The sequence below is a fragment of the Aplidium turbinatum genome, chromosome 2, assembly GCF_918807975.1.
Source record: "Aplidium turbinatum chromosome 2, kaAplTurb1.1, whole genome shotgun sequence".
Taxonomy (NCBI): domain Eukaryota; kingdom Metazoa; phylum Chordata; class Ascidiacea; order Aplousobranchia; family Polyclinidae; genus Aplidium; species Aplidium turbinatum.
Genome location: NC_137473.1, coordinates 17,778,553 through 17,798,052, shown reverse-complemented (window position 1 = coordinate 17,798,052; position 19,500 = coordinate 17,778,553). Strand labels below are relative to the sequence as shown.

Below are 19,500 nucleotides of genomic sequence, written 5' to 3'. Positions count from 1 at the left end.
CATAAGAAGCGGTAACATTTTTGGGGATGATCGCCAGGTTCTCTGAAAAATGGCATAAAAATGTTTCAGTCTTTTCAAACATAAATTCAATAAGCTAAAATAGCACTGAGTCGAATCATTAAAACTTAAAATGGTAAAACAAACTAACAATGAAATTCAAGACACTAGTGAACGACTAAAGTAAGCAAAAAAATGAAAAACCGCGATTAAAAAATGCAGAACGAACGTCAGGGCACTTCAGGAAAGCAATAAATTGGGATGTTTATGGTAGAGATGAGATCCCGAGAAATCTCAGGATTTTATGTACTTTTTTAGATTCCAACACAAAGAAATAGGAAAACTAAAAGGCAAAAAAGGCTGTGAAAACCTGAAAAAATGTGATTTGACGATTAATTAAATTGTCAAACCTGGTTAAAAAGGAGTTAACATGTTTTGTAAAATCCCGGTTTCTTCGCCAATAAAATCAGCTTATTGACGACATTTTTAATGCAGATTTTTTTTGCTTTATGATTAACAAAACATTCACTTGTTTAGCCAAAATTGCGAATCTACGACCTCGTATGTTTGAGCATGCACGCTTAGAGTTAAACAGTAACCTAAGCAGAAAATTATTTTACATCTTAAAAAAATTCGTAATAGGCTACTCTTATGGTATGACCACCATTTGCAGAAACTGAGTGTTTTAAAGTTGTTAGAACTATTTCCATTGAAAAAGCACTTTATTACCATTAACTTGGTTTTGAACTGAAGCCCTTGCTATTGGAACAGGAGCGATAACTTTCTTGAAGATGTTTGCCGAATTCTCTGAAAAGTGCCAAAGTACAAGTTGAAACGTAGGTTCTAGATAATTTGATCAGCATACTGTTTCTAAGGGTGTGCAGGAAGCGAATAACAGCCATCTCGCACAAGAAGTTTGAGACCTGGACCTCAAACTGCACATATCACGTGTCAGAAATAAGAAATACAAGATCACACCTACGGTTGTCGACCACAGTCAAATGTCTAAATAAGCAACTAATTTTAGCATGCAAACTGCAAAGGCAACACTCTCAGAAGATCATTGTACAACATCATGTTCAGAACGAACATTAAATATGGTGCATATTTAACACACCATAAAATAAGCTAAAACCTCAATTGCTGAGGTAACAGGGATCAGTTGTCAGAAGATGTTACAGAAAATATATTTCGCTGAAATATATTTTCTGTAACATCTACTGACAACTGATCCCTGTTACCTTAGCAATTGAGGTTTTAGCTTTCTAGATATGGAACAGGGATCGTTTCAGAATAAGACTAGGTCAGAAAGCGAGGTAGACTCCGACGCAGCTCAGCATCAGCCTAGAGCAGTTAGCTACACCATAAAATAATAAAGAATGTTTCACGTAAAACTTAATACTGTATCTAAAGTGGAAAATTTTAGCTAAATAGTCAACATCAGCGGTTCTCAACTGGGAGTCCACCAGACAACTTGACGCGAATTCGTTACTAATCCTATTAACGCTTCTTCCTTCATCATAGCATGCTCGTGGCTTGTTTGGCTCGAACCATGAACACCTGTTTTAGAAAACAGCGACAGAATGATCTTAAAACTTTTAACTTCAATATAGGTTGAATGCTGATGCTTTTAATATTGCATTATTAAAAAAAATAATTAATATTGATCACAAATAAAAGCCGCCTCCGAATCTAAACGCACAAATGATGAAAAACAAAAAGTTTATAAGGTACGGCTTACAATTCAGTAAATTTATAAGTCATCAAAGGTATTGTACACTAAAATTAGTGTTGGTTGCTCAGGCTAGTTTTATTGGTCAAATTGTTTTCTTACAATTCTTCCGAATTACTTCTCTCCCAAAGCTATATAACTTTTCTGTACACAAAAATTCCGTGATTTAAGTGTCCGTCAATGGTTGTATTCGACTTTTGACTCGCACAATTTAATTTAAACCAACATTTATGGCATATCTCTAGCTACTAGCTCGGCTTTCATACGCTATTCTGGTAAAAAAAAAGCGGAAAAACGAACGTAAAATCCACCGCAACTCCACAGGCTACCAGATATACAATACTTTTTTACTGGTGGATGACGTTCGCATTTTTACATCGATTTGATGTTACCGTACCGAACACTACAATGCATTATCGTTTCTAGCTTGGAAGTAAAAAGAACACTACGAAATTATTTGATACAATAGTTTCTATTAGCAAAAACAGCTTATCTTTTTGATCAATATATTAAATACTTTTCATCGATAGTACAATATTAAAAACATCGGCAATCAACCAATATTGGAGTTAGAAGTTTTAAGATTACTCTGTTGCTGTATCCTAACATACATCAACGGGTGTCCACTGTCCAACTGTCCATGGTTCGATAAGCCACGAGCATACGATGACAAGAAAGTGTTAATCAGATTCGTGAGGAATTCGCGTCAAGTCGTCTAGTAGTGAGATGTCCTTGCGACAGATGTCGTGTACCCGTAGCCGATTGTGAATTATTATTATCGAACCTAGATCAAAGGGGAATTCACACGTTTTGCAAGCTCTTGGTTTCTTAGCCAAACAATCAGCCTTTTGATGACATTTTTAATGCACATTGTTTTTGCTTTATGATTAATAATAATATTCACTTGTCCGGCTTAATACACGATTCTATAACCTCGTACGTTTCAGCATGCTCGCTTAAAGTTCAACGGTAACCGAAGCAGGAACTGCTATTACGTTTTAATAAAAAATTGCAATACTCTTATGATGTGACAATTATTTGAAGAAACTGAAATATTTTAAACGTGTTGGAGGTATTTATTTAAAGTATTTTACTTACCACCAGCTTGGTTTTGAACTGAAGCCCTTGCTATTGGAACCGGAACGATCACTTTCTTAAAGATGCTCGCCGGATTCTCTGCAAAGTGCCAAACTACAAGGTGAAACGTGGGTAATTTGATCAGCATATATATTGTTTCTAAGGGCGTGCAGGAAGCAAATAACAGCCATCTCGTTAAAGAAGTTTGAGACCTGGACCGCAAACTGCACATATCACGTGTCAGAGATACAAGATCTTTATCAATCATGCGGTTTGTAAGGTCTTTGGAGGTTGTTAAATATATTTGCTTTATATGTTGAAAAAAAAACGTACTTTGGTCTGGATTCTCTGGAGTCTTGGCATGAGAATTTTGAACATTCTGTTCTTTTCCAATGCGTGGAACGGTGGATAAAAGAGCCATCTTTGTACATTCGTGAGACTTCATGATCAAGTTCTAGATAATATTGAGACACATTAATCCGCTATTGTTCTGCGTTTGTTCCATCGCGTAAACAAGCTTTTACAAATGACTTGAAGAAAAGTAAAAAAAACTAAGGCAAAGAACAAGATACAGTAATAACAGTATATCATAAAATTGCAATGTGAAAATTCGTCAATTGAATATATGAACTTCTAATGGATTGTGTTCATACTATTATATATATCATATTAGTTTCTTTCACAAGACAAACACAGATTTTCAAAATTATGAAAACTTGTAAAAGTTAATTTTTTCAGGCGAATCACTTTCAACCTCCATACAACACAAAAACAACCAAATCACAGACAGCAATGTACCAGTCTGCAACACTTTGGAAATGTTACCTCATTGAGAACAACATTTTGTATGAAATTTCCAGGTAGTCTATCCAATGTAAGCAAACTGAATAACTTAACAACATGCTTTTCACGTTCTGGTACATCATGTTTTATCCAGCCAATCAGAGCATGATATACGCTCTCCTCCGTTGAAACCTACGTCATAGCAGGCTAAAGTTATTAGGACTCCAAAACATACAACAATACACAAAAAGAACGTTACAGCAAGCAAACAATAATAAAAAAGCTATATCCAAGTCCCATGATACGCTCGAGGGTAGTGAATAGTGATTAGAGATGTAAAAAAACGTTTTTTTTTTGTTTTTAAAAAAAACGAGCTCGTTTTTTTTGTTTTTTATCGTTTTTTTTTGTTTTTTATTCGTTTTTTTTACCTATTTTGACATTAAATGTCACAATATGCAGCAATTAGGGTAAATTCATTGCAATAGCGTCTCTTTCAACAAAGAAACAGTCTCATAACTCGTATATATAACTTACTTTAAATCAGACTATAAGTCTGGTATAAGCCTATTTTTTCATTGCAATTTTGTAGATCCCAAGTCTCGACACACGAGCCATAAAGATTTCTCACCGTCTCAAATAGCAGTAACAGTGTCCTATGGTTGGCACATCTCAAGTATTGTCTGTAATTTGGTCGAGCCAGTTGTTAAATGCAGTACCACACTCGTGTACAGTTTTGAAGCCACCTGGGATTTTGGTTAATGGGCATGTTAGGACCAGGTGGTCAGTGTCCTGTTTTTCTACTTAACAAAGGCACTTTTGACCAGCACTCCACACCTTTTCCAGTACAACGCCAAGAGGTTGTTCCAGTTGATGTGCATTTGGTGCAAACTTGATGAAAATCCCACAAACGGTTCTCGAGTTATAAGTGAAGTAACCTTGGCCACTAGGTGGCTTCATAGATAAGGAGCAATAGAGAAATGGCAATATCTCAAGAACCGCTCAACATATTTGGATAATTTTTAGCTCTACCCCATGTTTTCTGGGGTGGGCTATTTGTTTATGAACATTAAGACAAGTTTTGGAACTATTTTTTCAGATAAAAAAAAATTAACCTCTTGTCGTTATGCACCAATAAAACCATGATGCGAAACTTTAAAAAAAATTTTTTTTTTAATCGGGTAGAGGAAAAATTGATGAAAAGTTTGGCAAAAGCAGTGTAGTGCTAAAGCCCCAACTTTTAGCCTAAATCACATTTAAATGTAGTGAAAGATGGAAAAATTTTGATGTTTTTTATTTTGCCTGAAGAGGTTCAATACTCCATTGTGATGTCATAGTCATGTTTGTTTTCCCTTAATCACACCATTGTGCTGTCATAGACATTTTTAAAAGAAGTATGGTTGCACTTATCTATCCAAATTGAACTACTGTAGTTTTCAGGACTTTGAGACTTTAGCACTTTTCTTTTTTTGCCAAACTTTTCATCAATCTTTCCTCTACCCAATAAAAATAAAAAAAATTAAAGTTACGCATCATGGTTTTATTGGTGCGTAACGACAAGAGGTCAATTCTCACTCCTTTTTACTCCAGCGTAGTTCCCAAATAAAATATGTTTTCATCTTTGATGTTTGTTTTGTATCTTTATCCTGCATTGCGGTAGCCTAATATGGGTAAAACTTTATTCTTATCAGGAAAAGTATTATGAGGCATTTATTCACTATGTGAACACTGCAAGTAGTGCTGAAAAACTCCACTTAAAGAGAAACTTTCTTCATTCATGATTGGTAGTTACTAGCAATAGTTAACATGGGTGGTGGGCATTTGGAAGGAACATTAACCTAAACCTTTTCTGACAAATGCACTTACTTTTGACAGCTAAAAATATCAGTGATAAGATCTCTTGCATTATGTCACAAATGATCTGCAGGAAGCATCAATGACAAAGTGTCTAAGACCTTACAACACACGAAAAGAATACTTCTGTTTCAACATTTATAAAGCATAAATACATCGTTGTTAAGCCATCAGTTAAAAAACATGTTTAAACAAGCTATTGGCAATAGCTTGCATTAGTAAATTACCACAAACAAGGTAATGTGTGTTCTGAATACTGCCATCTTGTTTTTGCCAAAATTTCGTCAACCCATTGAGTGTGTACAAGAATAACCAGTAGGCCTACCGGTATACTAACATCGTAGGCTACCTTCCATAAAGGGCACTTCCATAAAAGGAAAAAGAAATTAACTCATCTACATTATGTCATGTATCAAATTGCATTAATTCAATGTTTGTCAGGTCTACTGCCACAAACATGCCTGAGAATGAAAAAGAAAGTGAAACAACGTAGGCTATAGGGCTATGCAAAAAACATATATGCTGCTGCCAAGCACACACACTTAGGAATTTCAGCACACCAATAAAAACAATTTTACTAGTTTAATGTTTTTCAAGAGCACTATAATGAAACTAAGCTGCAAATTGTAAAAAATTTGCAACTTTTCCAGAAAAATATGAAAAAAAACAAAAAAAAACAAAAAACGCGTGTTTTTTTTGGCCCAAGTTTTTTTTTGAAAAAAAAACACGTTTTTTTAAAAAAAAAAACGGTTCGTTTTTTTTGCATTTACAACTCTAATAGTGATGCCATCAAGTCATAATGTAAATAATCGACGATGAAGTGATATGAACACTTCTGGGGACAAATTATTTCAAAATGACAAAAGTTTTGTCAACACTCAATAACAGGTTGTATCAAGATTTAGATTATTCGGTTGCTTACAGTTCAATGTATTCAATGCATGGCGCTCTATACTACTGGCCTTCCCAACGTGGCAACAGCCAAATAATGTGGGGGCCTATACGAAAATTCAATTTACCAACTGAGATAAGTGTTATGTACAACATATAATCAGCGATTGTCATTGGTCAAGTAATGTTTTTTGGTGTCCGGTCGTTTGGTCGACAGACATTTGGTCGACAGGGCGTTAGGTCGACAGAACGATTCATTTTAGGGTTAGGGTTAGAGGTCTGCTACTATTCGGTGAGAGCCCTCTTCAATGATTTTTTTGAAATTATTTTTGCAAATTATCGAGTACCGTCGGAATGGCCCGTTTCGGTGAGTCCGATTCGGTGAGTCCGATCCCTTAACGGGGGATTTTTTCAATTTTTTTTTTAAATTATCGAGTACCGTAGCCTAATTATCATTGCCGTTTTAGGGTTAGGGGTAAGAAGTTAGGGTTAGGGGTTAGAGGTTAGGAACTCACCGAATCAGACTCACCGAATCGGACTCACCGAATCGGACTCACCAAATAGCAGCAGACCCGAGTACCGTAGCCTAATTATCATTGCCGCTTTTACATCGTTTTAACGTCGCTAAACGTTGAAATAAGACCCTAACCCGTAACCCCTACCCCTTAACCTCTAACCCTAAACCCCTAACCCTTTACCCCTAACCCTATAACGGCAATGATAATTAGGCTGTGGTACCCAATAATTTAAAAAAACATCACCGAGTAGGGCTCTCACCGAATAGGGAACTCACCGAAACGGGCCATTCCATAGGGTTAGAGTTAGGTTAGGATTAGTTAACTAACCCTAACCCTAAAATAAATCGTTCTGTCGACCTAATGTCCTGTCGACCAAATGTCTGTCGACCAAATGACCGGGTGCCTGTTTTTTAGCCTAAAAATTGTAAATACAGTGCCAAAACGTAATTAAGATGTAATATTATTAAATAAGTGGCAAGAAAGCATTACAATAGCTGCATGTTAAGAATACCATGAGAATCACGATATCAACAGAATCAAGGTACACGAAATCAAGAGTGACCCAACTTTCAAAACACTCAGTATGTTAAAAAATTCGTTTTCTTACCAGAAGTATTTGTTTGTTAGTAATAATTCATGCAAAGACGCCTGTTTTACGCCTAATACCGGTTAGTTGCTAAAACTTAATAGGCCCCGACATTATTTGGCTGTTGCCACGTTGGGAAGGCCAGTAGTATAGATCGCCATGATTCAATGTCGTTTTGGATGCTCAACATCATTTGATTTCAGGCAACATTGGCAAGTAAATTACAAGAAGCCTTTTTTCACGGCAATCTCACTTTAAAGTAGTTTCACCTGTTTTTCCTTCAGTTGCATTAAGTCAGAAACTTGGTCGATATTCAATTGTTTAAACTCTTCTCCTCCTATGATGGACTGGAACTTGTCAGCAATGACAGCATCAGCTTTTTTAGCAAGTGCATCGATGTCGTATCGCTTTGCATAGGCACGAATGCTTAAACAGTTTGTGGCATCGATTTCGTCATTCAGAAATGCAATGCAATATCTTTTTAGATCTGAAAATATTATGAATGAGTTTTTGAAAAACATTTTAATTTTGAACATTGAGTGCCAGTATGACGTCATTATTGGTTATAAAGTTACAAAGGTATGCGTATCAACATTTTCTTCAAAATTACACATTTTTCTAGTTCTTCAGAATGATGATGGATAAAAATTTGATAAATCGGCAAAACGAATTATTACAAAAAGGTTAGTGTGCCAGCTAGGAGTAACATTCTACTGTTCATATTGTTGTTGTTGCAACCACCAATGGAAAAGACCTTCATAACATAACGCGGTTTTGTATGTTTTCAGTCAAATTTCGTTATAACAACGATTAAAACAACAACCAAAGCCGCTTTGTGTAATATCTAATGATTTTAATTTCTCGCCAAATGGTTGTAAAGCAAATTATTTCATCAATTTAAAAATAAAAAATGTGTAAAAATACTTCTGCAAATGCGATAGGTCTACGTCAGTTTCACTACCTCAGCACGTCAGTGCCGAAGCTCCGTGAACAAATGGCCCAGGTAACAATTTCTTTACTCGACTGTGTTTTTAGCTATATAATTATTTCAATCGGACAGCAAGGAACATTAGCCTACGTGGATTTTTTTTTAAAATTCAAAATAAATTTGTTTTGAACAGAACAACTAAGGGTGATTGAAAAGTAACTCCCTATTTTAAAAAAACTATAATTTATTTTTTAAATATAATTTCTACAATTAATGAATATGAGAAGGAAGTATAATGCATGGGCTTTTATTTAAAATTCGATATGGGCGCCTTTATTTGCCACCAGCTTCTCAAGTCGACCAGGAATCGCATCAACTGATTTCGCAAGAAACTCTTGCGGGATGGAAATCATAACTTCTCGTATTCGCCCTTCAAGTTCTTCCAAATTTCTTGGTTTGGTTGAGTAGACTTCCTCTTTCAGCCAACCCCAGAGAAAAAAGTCGCAGGGTGTTAAGTCAGGACTTCTGGCCGGCCATTCGTGTGAACCACGACAACCCATCCATCTTCCAGGAAATTGAGCATTTAGCCATTCACGAACAACAATAGCAAAGTGTGGAGGAGCTCCATCTTGCATGAAAATCAAATCTTCAATATTTTCCCAAGCACTGATAATTGGCCAAATTTCATCTTTCAACATAGCGAGGTACCTTTCGGCATTCATGGTATCGCGAAGAATGAAAGGACCCACAATCCTATCAAAAGTCATTCCACACCATACCGTTACTTTGGGTCGATTTTGCATTTTTTCACAGGTAACACGAGGGTCTTCTTCCGCCCAGTAGTGGCAGTTATGACGATTCACAAATCCACCTATGTGGAATACAGCTTCATCACTCCATAGAATATTTTTAAAGAGGTTGGGCCAATCTCTAAACCAAGCCAACATTCAAGCCAAGCCAACGTTCCTGTAGAGTAAGACGTCCAGCCATTTTTGTAGGGTTTTGAAATAAAATAAATTTGAAAAGATTGAAATTGAACAATATTTAAACAAATCTGAAAGGAAAACAAGAACATAAATTAAATTGCCATACATTAAGTAATATATACACAAAAATTGTGAAACATGATATAGCATTTGAATAAATTGTATTTATTTTAAAATAGGGAGTTACTTTTCAATCACCCTGTATATAACTTGTCAAGACAGCTTTGCAATCACACATGAGAATTGACAATAATATCATTACTTACATGGAATCTCCATATAATTTGAAGCTTCCAACAAATCATAAACATTGTCACTGGTTATTTCTACGTCACAGGTGTATATAAAATTGAGTACAATTTCCATGGTTTCTCGACTGACCTCTTGAATGTTGGCCTTGTTTTCATATTTTTCCTTCATCTGAAAAATTGTTATTAATGCAAAACATGGCAATGCGTTGTTTCTTATCTCTCACCAGAACATATAAAATACACGTTACATGAAGCTGACAACTAAATTATAGCATTGTTGATTTGTTGTTTTCAATTATCGTCAGTGAAAGCCAATTCCATATAAACTAAGGTTACGTAATTTGTAACTTGAAAACAGAAAACCTACATAAAACATGAGTTTGGTTGCTGGTTTGTGCACATTTCCTGGTTTCGTCTTTAGCTATTGTGTTACAAACTAGCTTAAGCAATTCATACGTAAACCATGAACTATCGAACAAACAAGCCACTAAGTAAAGCGGTCTGCCACTATTGGGAGAATCCGATTCAGAGAAATCCCTATTCAGAGACAGCCTTTTTCAGAGAATGGTAAAATCGCAGCGGCACATAGGCTATGTATATTGAAAGGAATTAGCTTAAAATAGAGAAATAAATGATCACCCAATTTAAAAGTTAGATTTAACAATCTTGCTTACTGTTGCTTGACATTAAGATTAAGGTGTTTTTATAACCTACCTGATAATAGAAAATAAATCAATAGTTTTTTTTCAAGTCTAAACCTTAAACCATTTGACCAGGTTAACACTCACAATAGTATTTCAAAAATTTTCTTAATATAATTTATGTTGTGGAACCGGTTTTCTTCCTATAGGATTCATCAGCACAACTGGATCGAAACGAAAAAATTACAGAAGATTACTATCAGCACAACTAGCCCAAAAAAAACGCAAATTTACATGTTAAATAAATAAAAAAATAAAAGTCACTGAATGTCCAAAACCTTCATATCCTATCATATATTCATATATATTCATATCCAGGCCTCGAAATTCGATTTTGTTGACGGCGGACAAACGTGTCCGGTCTGAGCAGCTATCTCGGCGGACAAATTAAGTCTCACGGCGGACACACCAGTTTTAGCGTCGATCGTCATGCTTAATTACTTTATCTTGATAATTCTTCGCCATTTGAGAACTATAGCTACGGTTTTGAAGGCTTTTAAAAATTTCAGCAAAGTCGCTCTGAAAGGCTTTCATCAGGCCAACTGCGAGCGCTTGAAAAGTCAAAGCGCCGTGTAGCTGCTCAATACGTTGCACAACTAATTAACCCTTTAATGCCCAGTGTAGCCAATTGGCACATCTTAATTGAGGGGCCCCTGTAACTTTTTTAAAAACAAATAAGTTTCCTTGTCATGGTTTAATCCACCATTCTATCTCTTGTGAAGACAATAATAGCAAAGAAATTTATTGGAAACACTAATTACCCACAATTCCCTTCCGAAGAAAGCATGGTGATGAGGTGACCATTGAAAAGTTGAAATAGTCAGAAAATGAGGCAGCTTCAGAGCACTGCAGATTTGTTTATTTGAAGAAATTATTGCACTTTTGTGTGTTTTCACAAAGTCATATCAACAAATAACTAGACTAAATACTTTAATTTTGAAGTTAATGTTTTTAATCTTAGTTATGTTACCCGAAATTTTGATGTAGCCAAATGGCTACATTGGGCGTAGAAAGAGTCCAAATTCGATGGAATAGAATAAATTTCTGATTTTTTTTTACTTTTTATGCAGATACGTTCTTTACTGTAACGCTGCCTGAATTATCTACAATTGATGAAAATAATGTAGATTTGGTGTTGAATGGGATATTGCGATAGTTGTGCCCGCTGGTGACATTTCAGAGTAAGAGGATGAGTCCGATGAAGATGCGGAATGCCTACTTCTTCAGTTCTTCATCAAGGTTATCTTCGGCGCCTTCTACTACAAGACAGCCACAAGTTGAAGTGGTTGAGAAAAGTGTGAAAGAGGTTCAACCGACAAAACGCTCAACCAGTAAAACCACAAAACGCCAGAGTACGTGGAAGAAAGAGGTATTTAAACCCAGTTTGGATGTTCAGTGGGAGGATCAAGGGTATACTCTATCTGAATATGAAACCTCTTTGGAGTATTTTTTAGAGTTTTTTGATGACGAGCTGTTTGGAAATATTGTCCGTGAATCAAAACTCTACGCTCATCAAAAAGACGGACATGTCTTGACTACATCTATTGCTGAAATGAAAAGCTTATAGGAGTGCTCCTCCTACACATCAGTATTGTAAAGATGCCTTCGAGAAGGATGTAATGGGAAAGACGAACGAGATACTCTCTAATAGCTGACTGAATGCCACGCAACAGATTTGAAACGCTGTTGCATGCACTTCAATGATAACACAGATATGAAGAAAAGAGACGAGGAAGGCTATGACAATCGAAGTGAATCCCTTGATAGAGCATCTGTAATCGAAATGTCAGCAAATTCCTCCGGAGGAATATAATATAAATTGCAAATAGCCTGCCAAAGAATCTTAAAGCCATTTTAGTTTTCTGGTTACTCTTTGTAAAATGCATATAACATTTCTTCTTCGGTTTTTGACCTTCAGCGATCGAATTTACAGGATAATTTGCATCTACGAATTTTCATATTTGCGCACTCTGTATGCCCAATGTAGCCATTTGGCAACATTTTTAATTTTTTTATTTAAAACACAAAAAATAAAATTTTTGATAAAAATGGATTTATTGGGTCACAAATGTCACTAAAAAACAAAAAAAAAATTTTTTTCGTTTGTAGAAAGTAGTCCGGGCATTAAAGGGTTAACTTCTACCAAACAAGGTCCTGTGGCTTCTTGCGTCACAATGCTCTGGGCACGAGTCGGAAAGCTTCTATACTAACGCTACTATTTTCTGCTGTGCAAAGTTTCACAGGCTCTTTTCTTTAAGTTTATTTTTGCGTGTCATGTGAGCGAAAGTGAATTTTCCTTGGGGTTTTTCTTTCTTACTGTAATACCAAAACTTAACAAATTTTGTTGCATCTTGCTGTAATAGCCTACTCGTATAATCTAATTTTGTAACCAACCTTGCCTTATCAATATTACTCGAAGATCAAAGTCAGACATTGTGACGTAAAACTTGAACTAAGTTGCGCTGATTCGTGTAGAAGTGCCCTTACTCCCATCGATTCTTAGCGAAGAATTCACCTTTGTTACGCTGATTCAATGTCATTCAATCGTTGAAGTAACGTAAATACCGAAAGTTTTCCCCCTTGAATGGAAGCTAAGGATACAATATTCACATTTTGTAGATGCGCGCTAGAATGCGCGGGAAATTATATTCTCGGAACAATTGTTCGTGCTATGCAATGACGATTTGTATCGCTAGTTCCTGTGTTATTTCTCGGCGGACAAATATGACCGATCTAGATGGTACTTCCCGCGGACATCACATGCTGTGACGGCGGACATGTCCGCGGTGTCCGCCGTGAATTTCGAGGCCTGCATATCATATCATATTCATATCATAGCAAGGATATGAAGGTTTTGGACATTCAGTGACTTTTATTTTTTTATTTATTTAACATGTAAATTTGCGTTTTTTTTGGGCTAGTTGTGCTGATAGTAATCTTCTGTAATTTTTTTCGTTTCGATCCAGTTGTGCTGATGAATCCTATAGGAAGAAAACCGGTTCCACAACATAAATTATATTAAGAAAATTTTTGAAATACTATTGTGAGTGTTAACCTGGTCAAATGGTTTAAGGTTTAGACTTGAAAAAAAACTATTGATTTATTTTCTTAATGATTGCTTTCTGTGTTAGGTTGATCGCCCATTTGAGGAAGTGTCATAGTACCTGATCACCTTTACCAGTTAGTTTTTCTCACTTTTGATACCTGATAATAGCATACGATACGTACTGTCACACAGGAAACTGCCCGTAATTATGCAAATAAGTAACTTTTGTGCAATTTTTTAACTAAAAAATAAATTTAGATAACAGTAACTGGGTCATTCCAGCCCAACTCAACCAACATTAATAAAAGTTCCATGGGTACCGTGTCAGATTTTGCTCAAAATTGCACCAAACGTACATCTATGAGAGCAATGAAAAATCCCCAAGTTTCAGATGAAAATTCCAAGCAGCTTAGATTTTATGGCCGTTTAAACTTTACGGGCCTCATCCCTTTTTCATTAACAGTGGACCGCCGCATTCATTTTCAATGGTTTTTGAAGGCACATATCTTCATTTCTATGCATGCAATATGCCTGAAAATCGGCTGTATTATGAGTATTTCTGGGCTGCTCTTTCAGAATCTGCTGTCATAATTGGACTAGGATGTGTTGATAAAAAGTTACAGGTATCTCAAAACTGGATTTTTGTTGGTCAAAATGTAAATTTTTCACATTTTGACCATCAGCTGTGAGTCCCCCTTCTTGGCCAACATCACCAAATTTGTGTAATTTAGGCAATAAGCATTGTGTAGAAGCAATAGAAGCAAAATGTCTCGATACAAACAGGGAATAATGGTTTTAGAGGCTACTGAAAATGGTCACCACTTAAAAAATACCCCCCTTGGGCCCCCCTTTTTCGGGGGTGTAGATAATCATGTAGATGGTACCCCAGAGTGATAAAACTTTCACTATTTAAAGATACATGTCTTAGCTATGCCTGATATAAATTAGAACATCTCAACTCAACTCCTTCCTATATTACTCAGCTATTGAAAAGAAGCAGTTTTCCTGTACTCGGCCTGTATATTTTTAGGGTCATTCCATACCAAAACAGCCAATATGAAGATATCTTGTATATGGTACTTCTCAGATTTTGCTTAAAAGTTGTCATACTATGCCTTAGGCTACCAAACGAAAAAATCCTAGATCAACATTTCAAACGGTTTTCCTATGGCGGCTATTTGAATTTCGGGCGCTACCGACTTAGGGGGGGGGGGGGGGGGGGGTAGCAAATAGAAATTTCAGCCATTTTCAGAGACCCATAACTTTTATTGTAATTGTGTTAAAGGACTAAAAATTGCTGTGCTAGTTCATTATAAACTATACCACACAATTAAATAGTAGAAAACAACATCTCTTGATGCGTAAGTGTTAAGTGGTAGGGTGTGGCTGGTGCCGTTATGTTACTCAAATCAGCTCTTCTTTTAGCATACTCTGTGGATGGGTGATACAAACTCACCTGCAAAATTTCAGCTGATTTCGACAACATGTAGGTGTAGCACACGGGATTTAAAGATTGCGCAATCACGCGGCACCATATAGATAGGAAAAGTGAAAACAATTAGATAGGCCTACTATGCTTAGAGATCATAAACATTGGAATGCTGACACTGCTTTCCATTAATTTTTGTTCAAAATGATGCTTTCACCCTTCTCACCTTATGAAAAAGTACCCACCTGCTATCAATAAGCTATGATGTGGAGATAAAATTTAGATAAAATCTAATTGTTTTCACTGTTTTCATGATAAATCATTGTTGAATTTTCTCTGACCTACATTACGGACTTGAAATTATTTGCCAAAAATGACCAAAATGTTACGTTTTAAAGACATAAAATTTATAGTGAAGAAGTTTGATAATCAAAGATTTTATTTCATGAAATGAAAGAATAAATGTATGTGTTTGTCTGGTATAACTTTCAGCATGACCATAAAACGCCCACGTGGTCATTTGGGGCTCTAAACATAGGGGTAAAAAGGGCCATTTCTGCCTGATAGGGTTTGCAAACCACCATAAGATCTCTGTTAATGGCACCACAACTCCCAAATTCAAGTCGGCAGAAGAAAAGTTTCCCAATATTACAAATAATTAGGTTTTAGAGAAATATTTTGATTGGTTTGGGTAGTAGAAGCATTTGAAAATTGAAAAAAAAACACTTATACGAGGCAAAAAAGCAGGATTTTGATGACCTACTTAACATTTATGCATCAAGAGATGTTGTTTTCTACTGTTTAATTGTGTGGTATAGTTTATAATAAACTAGCTCAGCAATTTTTAATCTTCTAACACAATTACAACAAAAGTTATGGGGCTCTGAAAATGGCTGAAATTTCTACCCCCCAAGTCGGTAGCACCCAAAATTCAAACAGCCATAGGAAAACCGTTTGAAATGTTGATCTAGGATTCTTTCGTTTGGTAGCCTAAGGCATAGTATGACAACTTTTAAGCAAAATCTGAGAAGTACCATTATACAAGATATCTTCATATTGGCTGTTTTGATATGGAATGACCCTAAAAATATAGAAGTCGAGTACAGGAAAACTGCTTCTTTTCAATAGCTGAGTAATATAGGAAGGAGTTGAGTTGAGATGTTCTAATTTATATCAGGCATAGCCAAGACATGTATCTTTAAGTGGTGAAAGTTTCATCACTCTGGGGTACCATCTACATGATTATCCACACTCCAGGAAAAGGGGGCCCAAGGGGGGTATTTTTTAAGTGGTGAACATTTTCAGTAGCCTCTAAAACCATTATTTCCTGTTTGTATCAAGACATTTTGCTTCTATTGCTACTACACAATGCTTATTGCCTAAATTACACAAATTTGGTGATGTTGGCCAAGAAGGGGGACTCACAGCTAATGGTCAAAATGTGAAAAATTTACATTTTGACCAACAAAAATCCAGTTTTGAGATGCCTGTAACTTTTTATCAACACATCCTAGTCCACTTATGACAGCAGATTCTGAAAGAGCAGCCCAGAAATACCCATAATACCAATTTTCAGGCATATTGCATGCATAGAAATGAAGATATGTGCCTTCAAAAACCATTGAAAATGAACGCGGCGGTCCACTGTTACGAAAAAGGAATGAGACCCGTAAAGTTTAAACGGCCATAAATAGCAGTGGGCTATAAATAGGCAATTTTTAGTTTTGCTTTAGGGACAGTTTTTTGTGTTTCATTTAACCTATCTAAACATAAAATGACAAAAGTTTTGGTCTAAGTTCCAAGAAAAAAGTGTGCAGAGCAAAAATTCAAAATGGCCGCCATTTTCCCTAAAAAATCACGTTTTTAGCCATAATTTGGTCATTTTGGGGTATTTTTACCTGATTGTGGTGTCTTACCCCATGTTTGTGGGATCAGGCAATCTGTTTAAGCAATAATAAGTAGGGTTAACTTTCACTTGTAGAGGGATGATATAGTTTGACAAAATTACCCACGTTTTTAAACCTATTTCGTGGTTTTTGTTTTGAGCATCAGCAGACTACAAACTGTATGAAATTGTCCTGCTTTCAGCTAAACCAATAAAAAACTTCAAAGGCACTCTATCAGGAAGTAGCTGCTGGGTCAGTCTATGCCAAATGAGCAAATGGGTTACACCACATGTCATAGGTTTTATTGAAATTTGGCATACTTGTAGATGTCAAAGAAATATTACGAATGCAAAAAAAAATTTTGGAAAATTTTAAATATTAGTAGAGTTATGGTCATTAGAAAAATCACCATTTTTGCATGTTCCGCTTCAGTGATTTTGTCCAATTTCTTATTATATTTCTAATTTCTTAACCTGTGATCAAACAAAGTGGCTGAAAATTGCTAGACAGACATTTTAAGATCCAAGGAATCCAAAAATGTAAATTAAAAAGTTGACAGAGAACTTCTTGATATGATTATAAAGGTTTCAATTTGCTACATGCATTTTTCGGAGGCCAAACTTTAGGGGCCTATAAAAAAATGGGTATAAAAATTAAGTGGCGAAAGCTCTACCAATAAATTTTTGTAGTTACCAAACCTGGTGATTTTTTATTGATTATTATACGTTTGGTTGAATCCTCTCGCATGGATCCTACAATTATTTATGATTAGCAATTCCCATCACCGAGAAGCCAGAACTGAGGTTAAGAGTCTGCAGAAACCTTTTATTACTATAAAAATTAAGAACTGAAATTCACATATTTTATACTTATATCAATACTCTTTCATGTCAAATAAGTTGAAAGTTGGAAGTTGACACAGAAAATGGTGACATCTTTTCATTGGCCAAGAAACAAAGACAAATGTTGGATCCCTTTTGAACATGTTTTGTGTGTTGTAGATAGTCCAACCCTTGCAACTACTCGAGGCCAATACCAATTTTCCATGCAATGTTTGCAACAAATTCAAACTTATTGGAGATCAGCTAATAAATAATTAATTTCTGTCACACATATGCTTTGGAATATATTATATATATATATACATTAATATCCAGTTTGACCTAATTATTTAAATTGGGAATATAAATTGAAAAGCAGCTCAACAGTTATCATGGTTCAACACTGCAATGAGAGTTAAATATATATCGTAATTAATTATCCTTTGCTGACGAATTTTGTGATATATTTTTCTTAAATATTTTTCTTAATATATTTTTCTTAAAATTTCTCAAAGCATGATAACCTTTTTTGTTGATTAAATTGCATCTTTGGACCAGGTAAAAAGAGTCACTTCTCTATTAGTATTCTTGGTTTATTTCCTTCGATCATTAAACCACATATGTACATTATACAATCATTAAAAACCAGTTTCAAGTGAAACATTTTACACATTGAATTTCAATAATCTTTGCTTTGATTTTCAGTAGTCATAGTATGGTTAACTGACTAATCAAGATATTCAAAGCTTTCAACTTACCTATTATGCCTACTAATGTATTGTGCCTACTAATATTTTGTGCATAATTGGAAAAAAGGGAAGCAAAGCACTGTTGAACAATTATAAAAATAATCCATTTAGCCACTTTGTGTATATGGTACATTTCAACTTACTACACCTAGATTTTCTCAAATACACAAAGATATCTTTGTTTCACTGAATAGGGGAAGTCAAGACCTTTCATATGATGTATTACTCGAAAAAATTGAAGAGGGGCCTTTTTCAGTATAGTGCTTGGAAGTTACGTCATGGTTGATTGATTTCAGTTTCACAACAATATTAACTTGTCTTCAAAATCATTCAACCATGACCAAAATTGTTGAAAGTTTGTAAATGTGTTGACTTTAACCAAACTTAAATTCTCACAAAATTTGAAGTTTGTAACATTAATGGTGTATGTTTTATTTACGTTTAAAATTTGTTGTACCCACCTTTCACTAATTCCATGCTTGAGCGAACGCAAAAACACCTCATTTTCAAATGGCCATATCTCGAAAACCGCTGAACCGATTTTGCTGAGATTGGTGTAATTTTCCCTAGAATGACTTGCTCTACAAAGTGTCAAAATTTCATCAAAATCTGAGACCATGGGTTACATAGCTTGGTCAAGTTGACAAAGACTTGCCCAAGAGGAAGTAGTGCAAACACTTACCCAGGAGCTAAAGAGGCAGAGGGTCAGTATAAGGAAGGCCTGGTGTTCCAGCCAAACCAGTCACTTGCCGTCATATGCGATGTGGGAGAAAACAAAAGATGGTACGTTGGGTTTTACCTTGACGATAATAGGGATACAACATTTCGAGTGGATCATTTCGAGCTGGCATAGGAGACGAAACTTGGCAGCGGCCACCTGGCACTGATGACATTCAGGACACTATGAAGCAACAGATTGTCCCTGTGACAGTTTCAGGAACTTGGGTCTTTTCTCGGAGAAAACCATGTTACATTTTAAACAATGCCCCTGAAATTGAAACTGTGTTTAAAGAAATAACCCAATAAAGGTGAAAAAAAAACAATAAATTGGTAAAAATTAGTATCAAGTCAACCTCCAATCGTCAGTGACTTTTCTGACATGCACAAACAGATTGCCTGACCCCACAAACATGGGGTTAGACACCAGAACCAGTGAAAACAACCCTAAAATAGCAAAGTTACGGCTGAAAATGTGATTTTTTTTATGGAAAATAGCGGCCATTTTGGATTTTTGCCCTGCACACTTTTTTCTTGGATACAAGATCAAA

The 19,500-nt window shown here is 35.6% G+C and overlaps 1 protein-coding gene across 3 annotated transcripts in view; it reads right to left on the bottom strand.

Annotated features, from left to right (window-relative positions):
- Window positions 1-19,500, bottom strand: part of LOC145764770 (uncharacterized) — a 38,622-nt gene that overhangs the window by 8,202 nt on the left and 10,920 nt on the right. For 2 of the 3 annotated variants that reach the window (XM_082576436.1, XM_082576438.1), the window contains 6 exons: window positions 9,616-9,769; window positions 7,705-7,922; window positions 3,632-3,781; window positions 3,140-3,260; window positions 2,828-2,905; window positions 727-804 (listed from right to left, as the gene is read on the bottom strand). In XM_082576436.1, the coding sequence (XP_082432562.1) occupies window positions 727-804; window positions 2,828-2,905; window positions 3,140-3,260; window positions 3,632-3,781; window positions 7,705-7,922; window positions 9,616-9,769 (799 nt within the window). Of the gene's footprint in view, window positions 1-726; window positions 805-2,827; window positions 2,906-3,139; window positions 3,261-3,631; window positions 3,782-7,704; window positions 7,923-9,615; window positions 9,770-9,967; window positions 10,034-19,500 lie in introns of those variants that run through there. The other variant, XM_082576437.1, reaches the window with a different exon arrangement.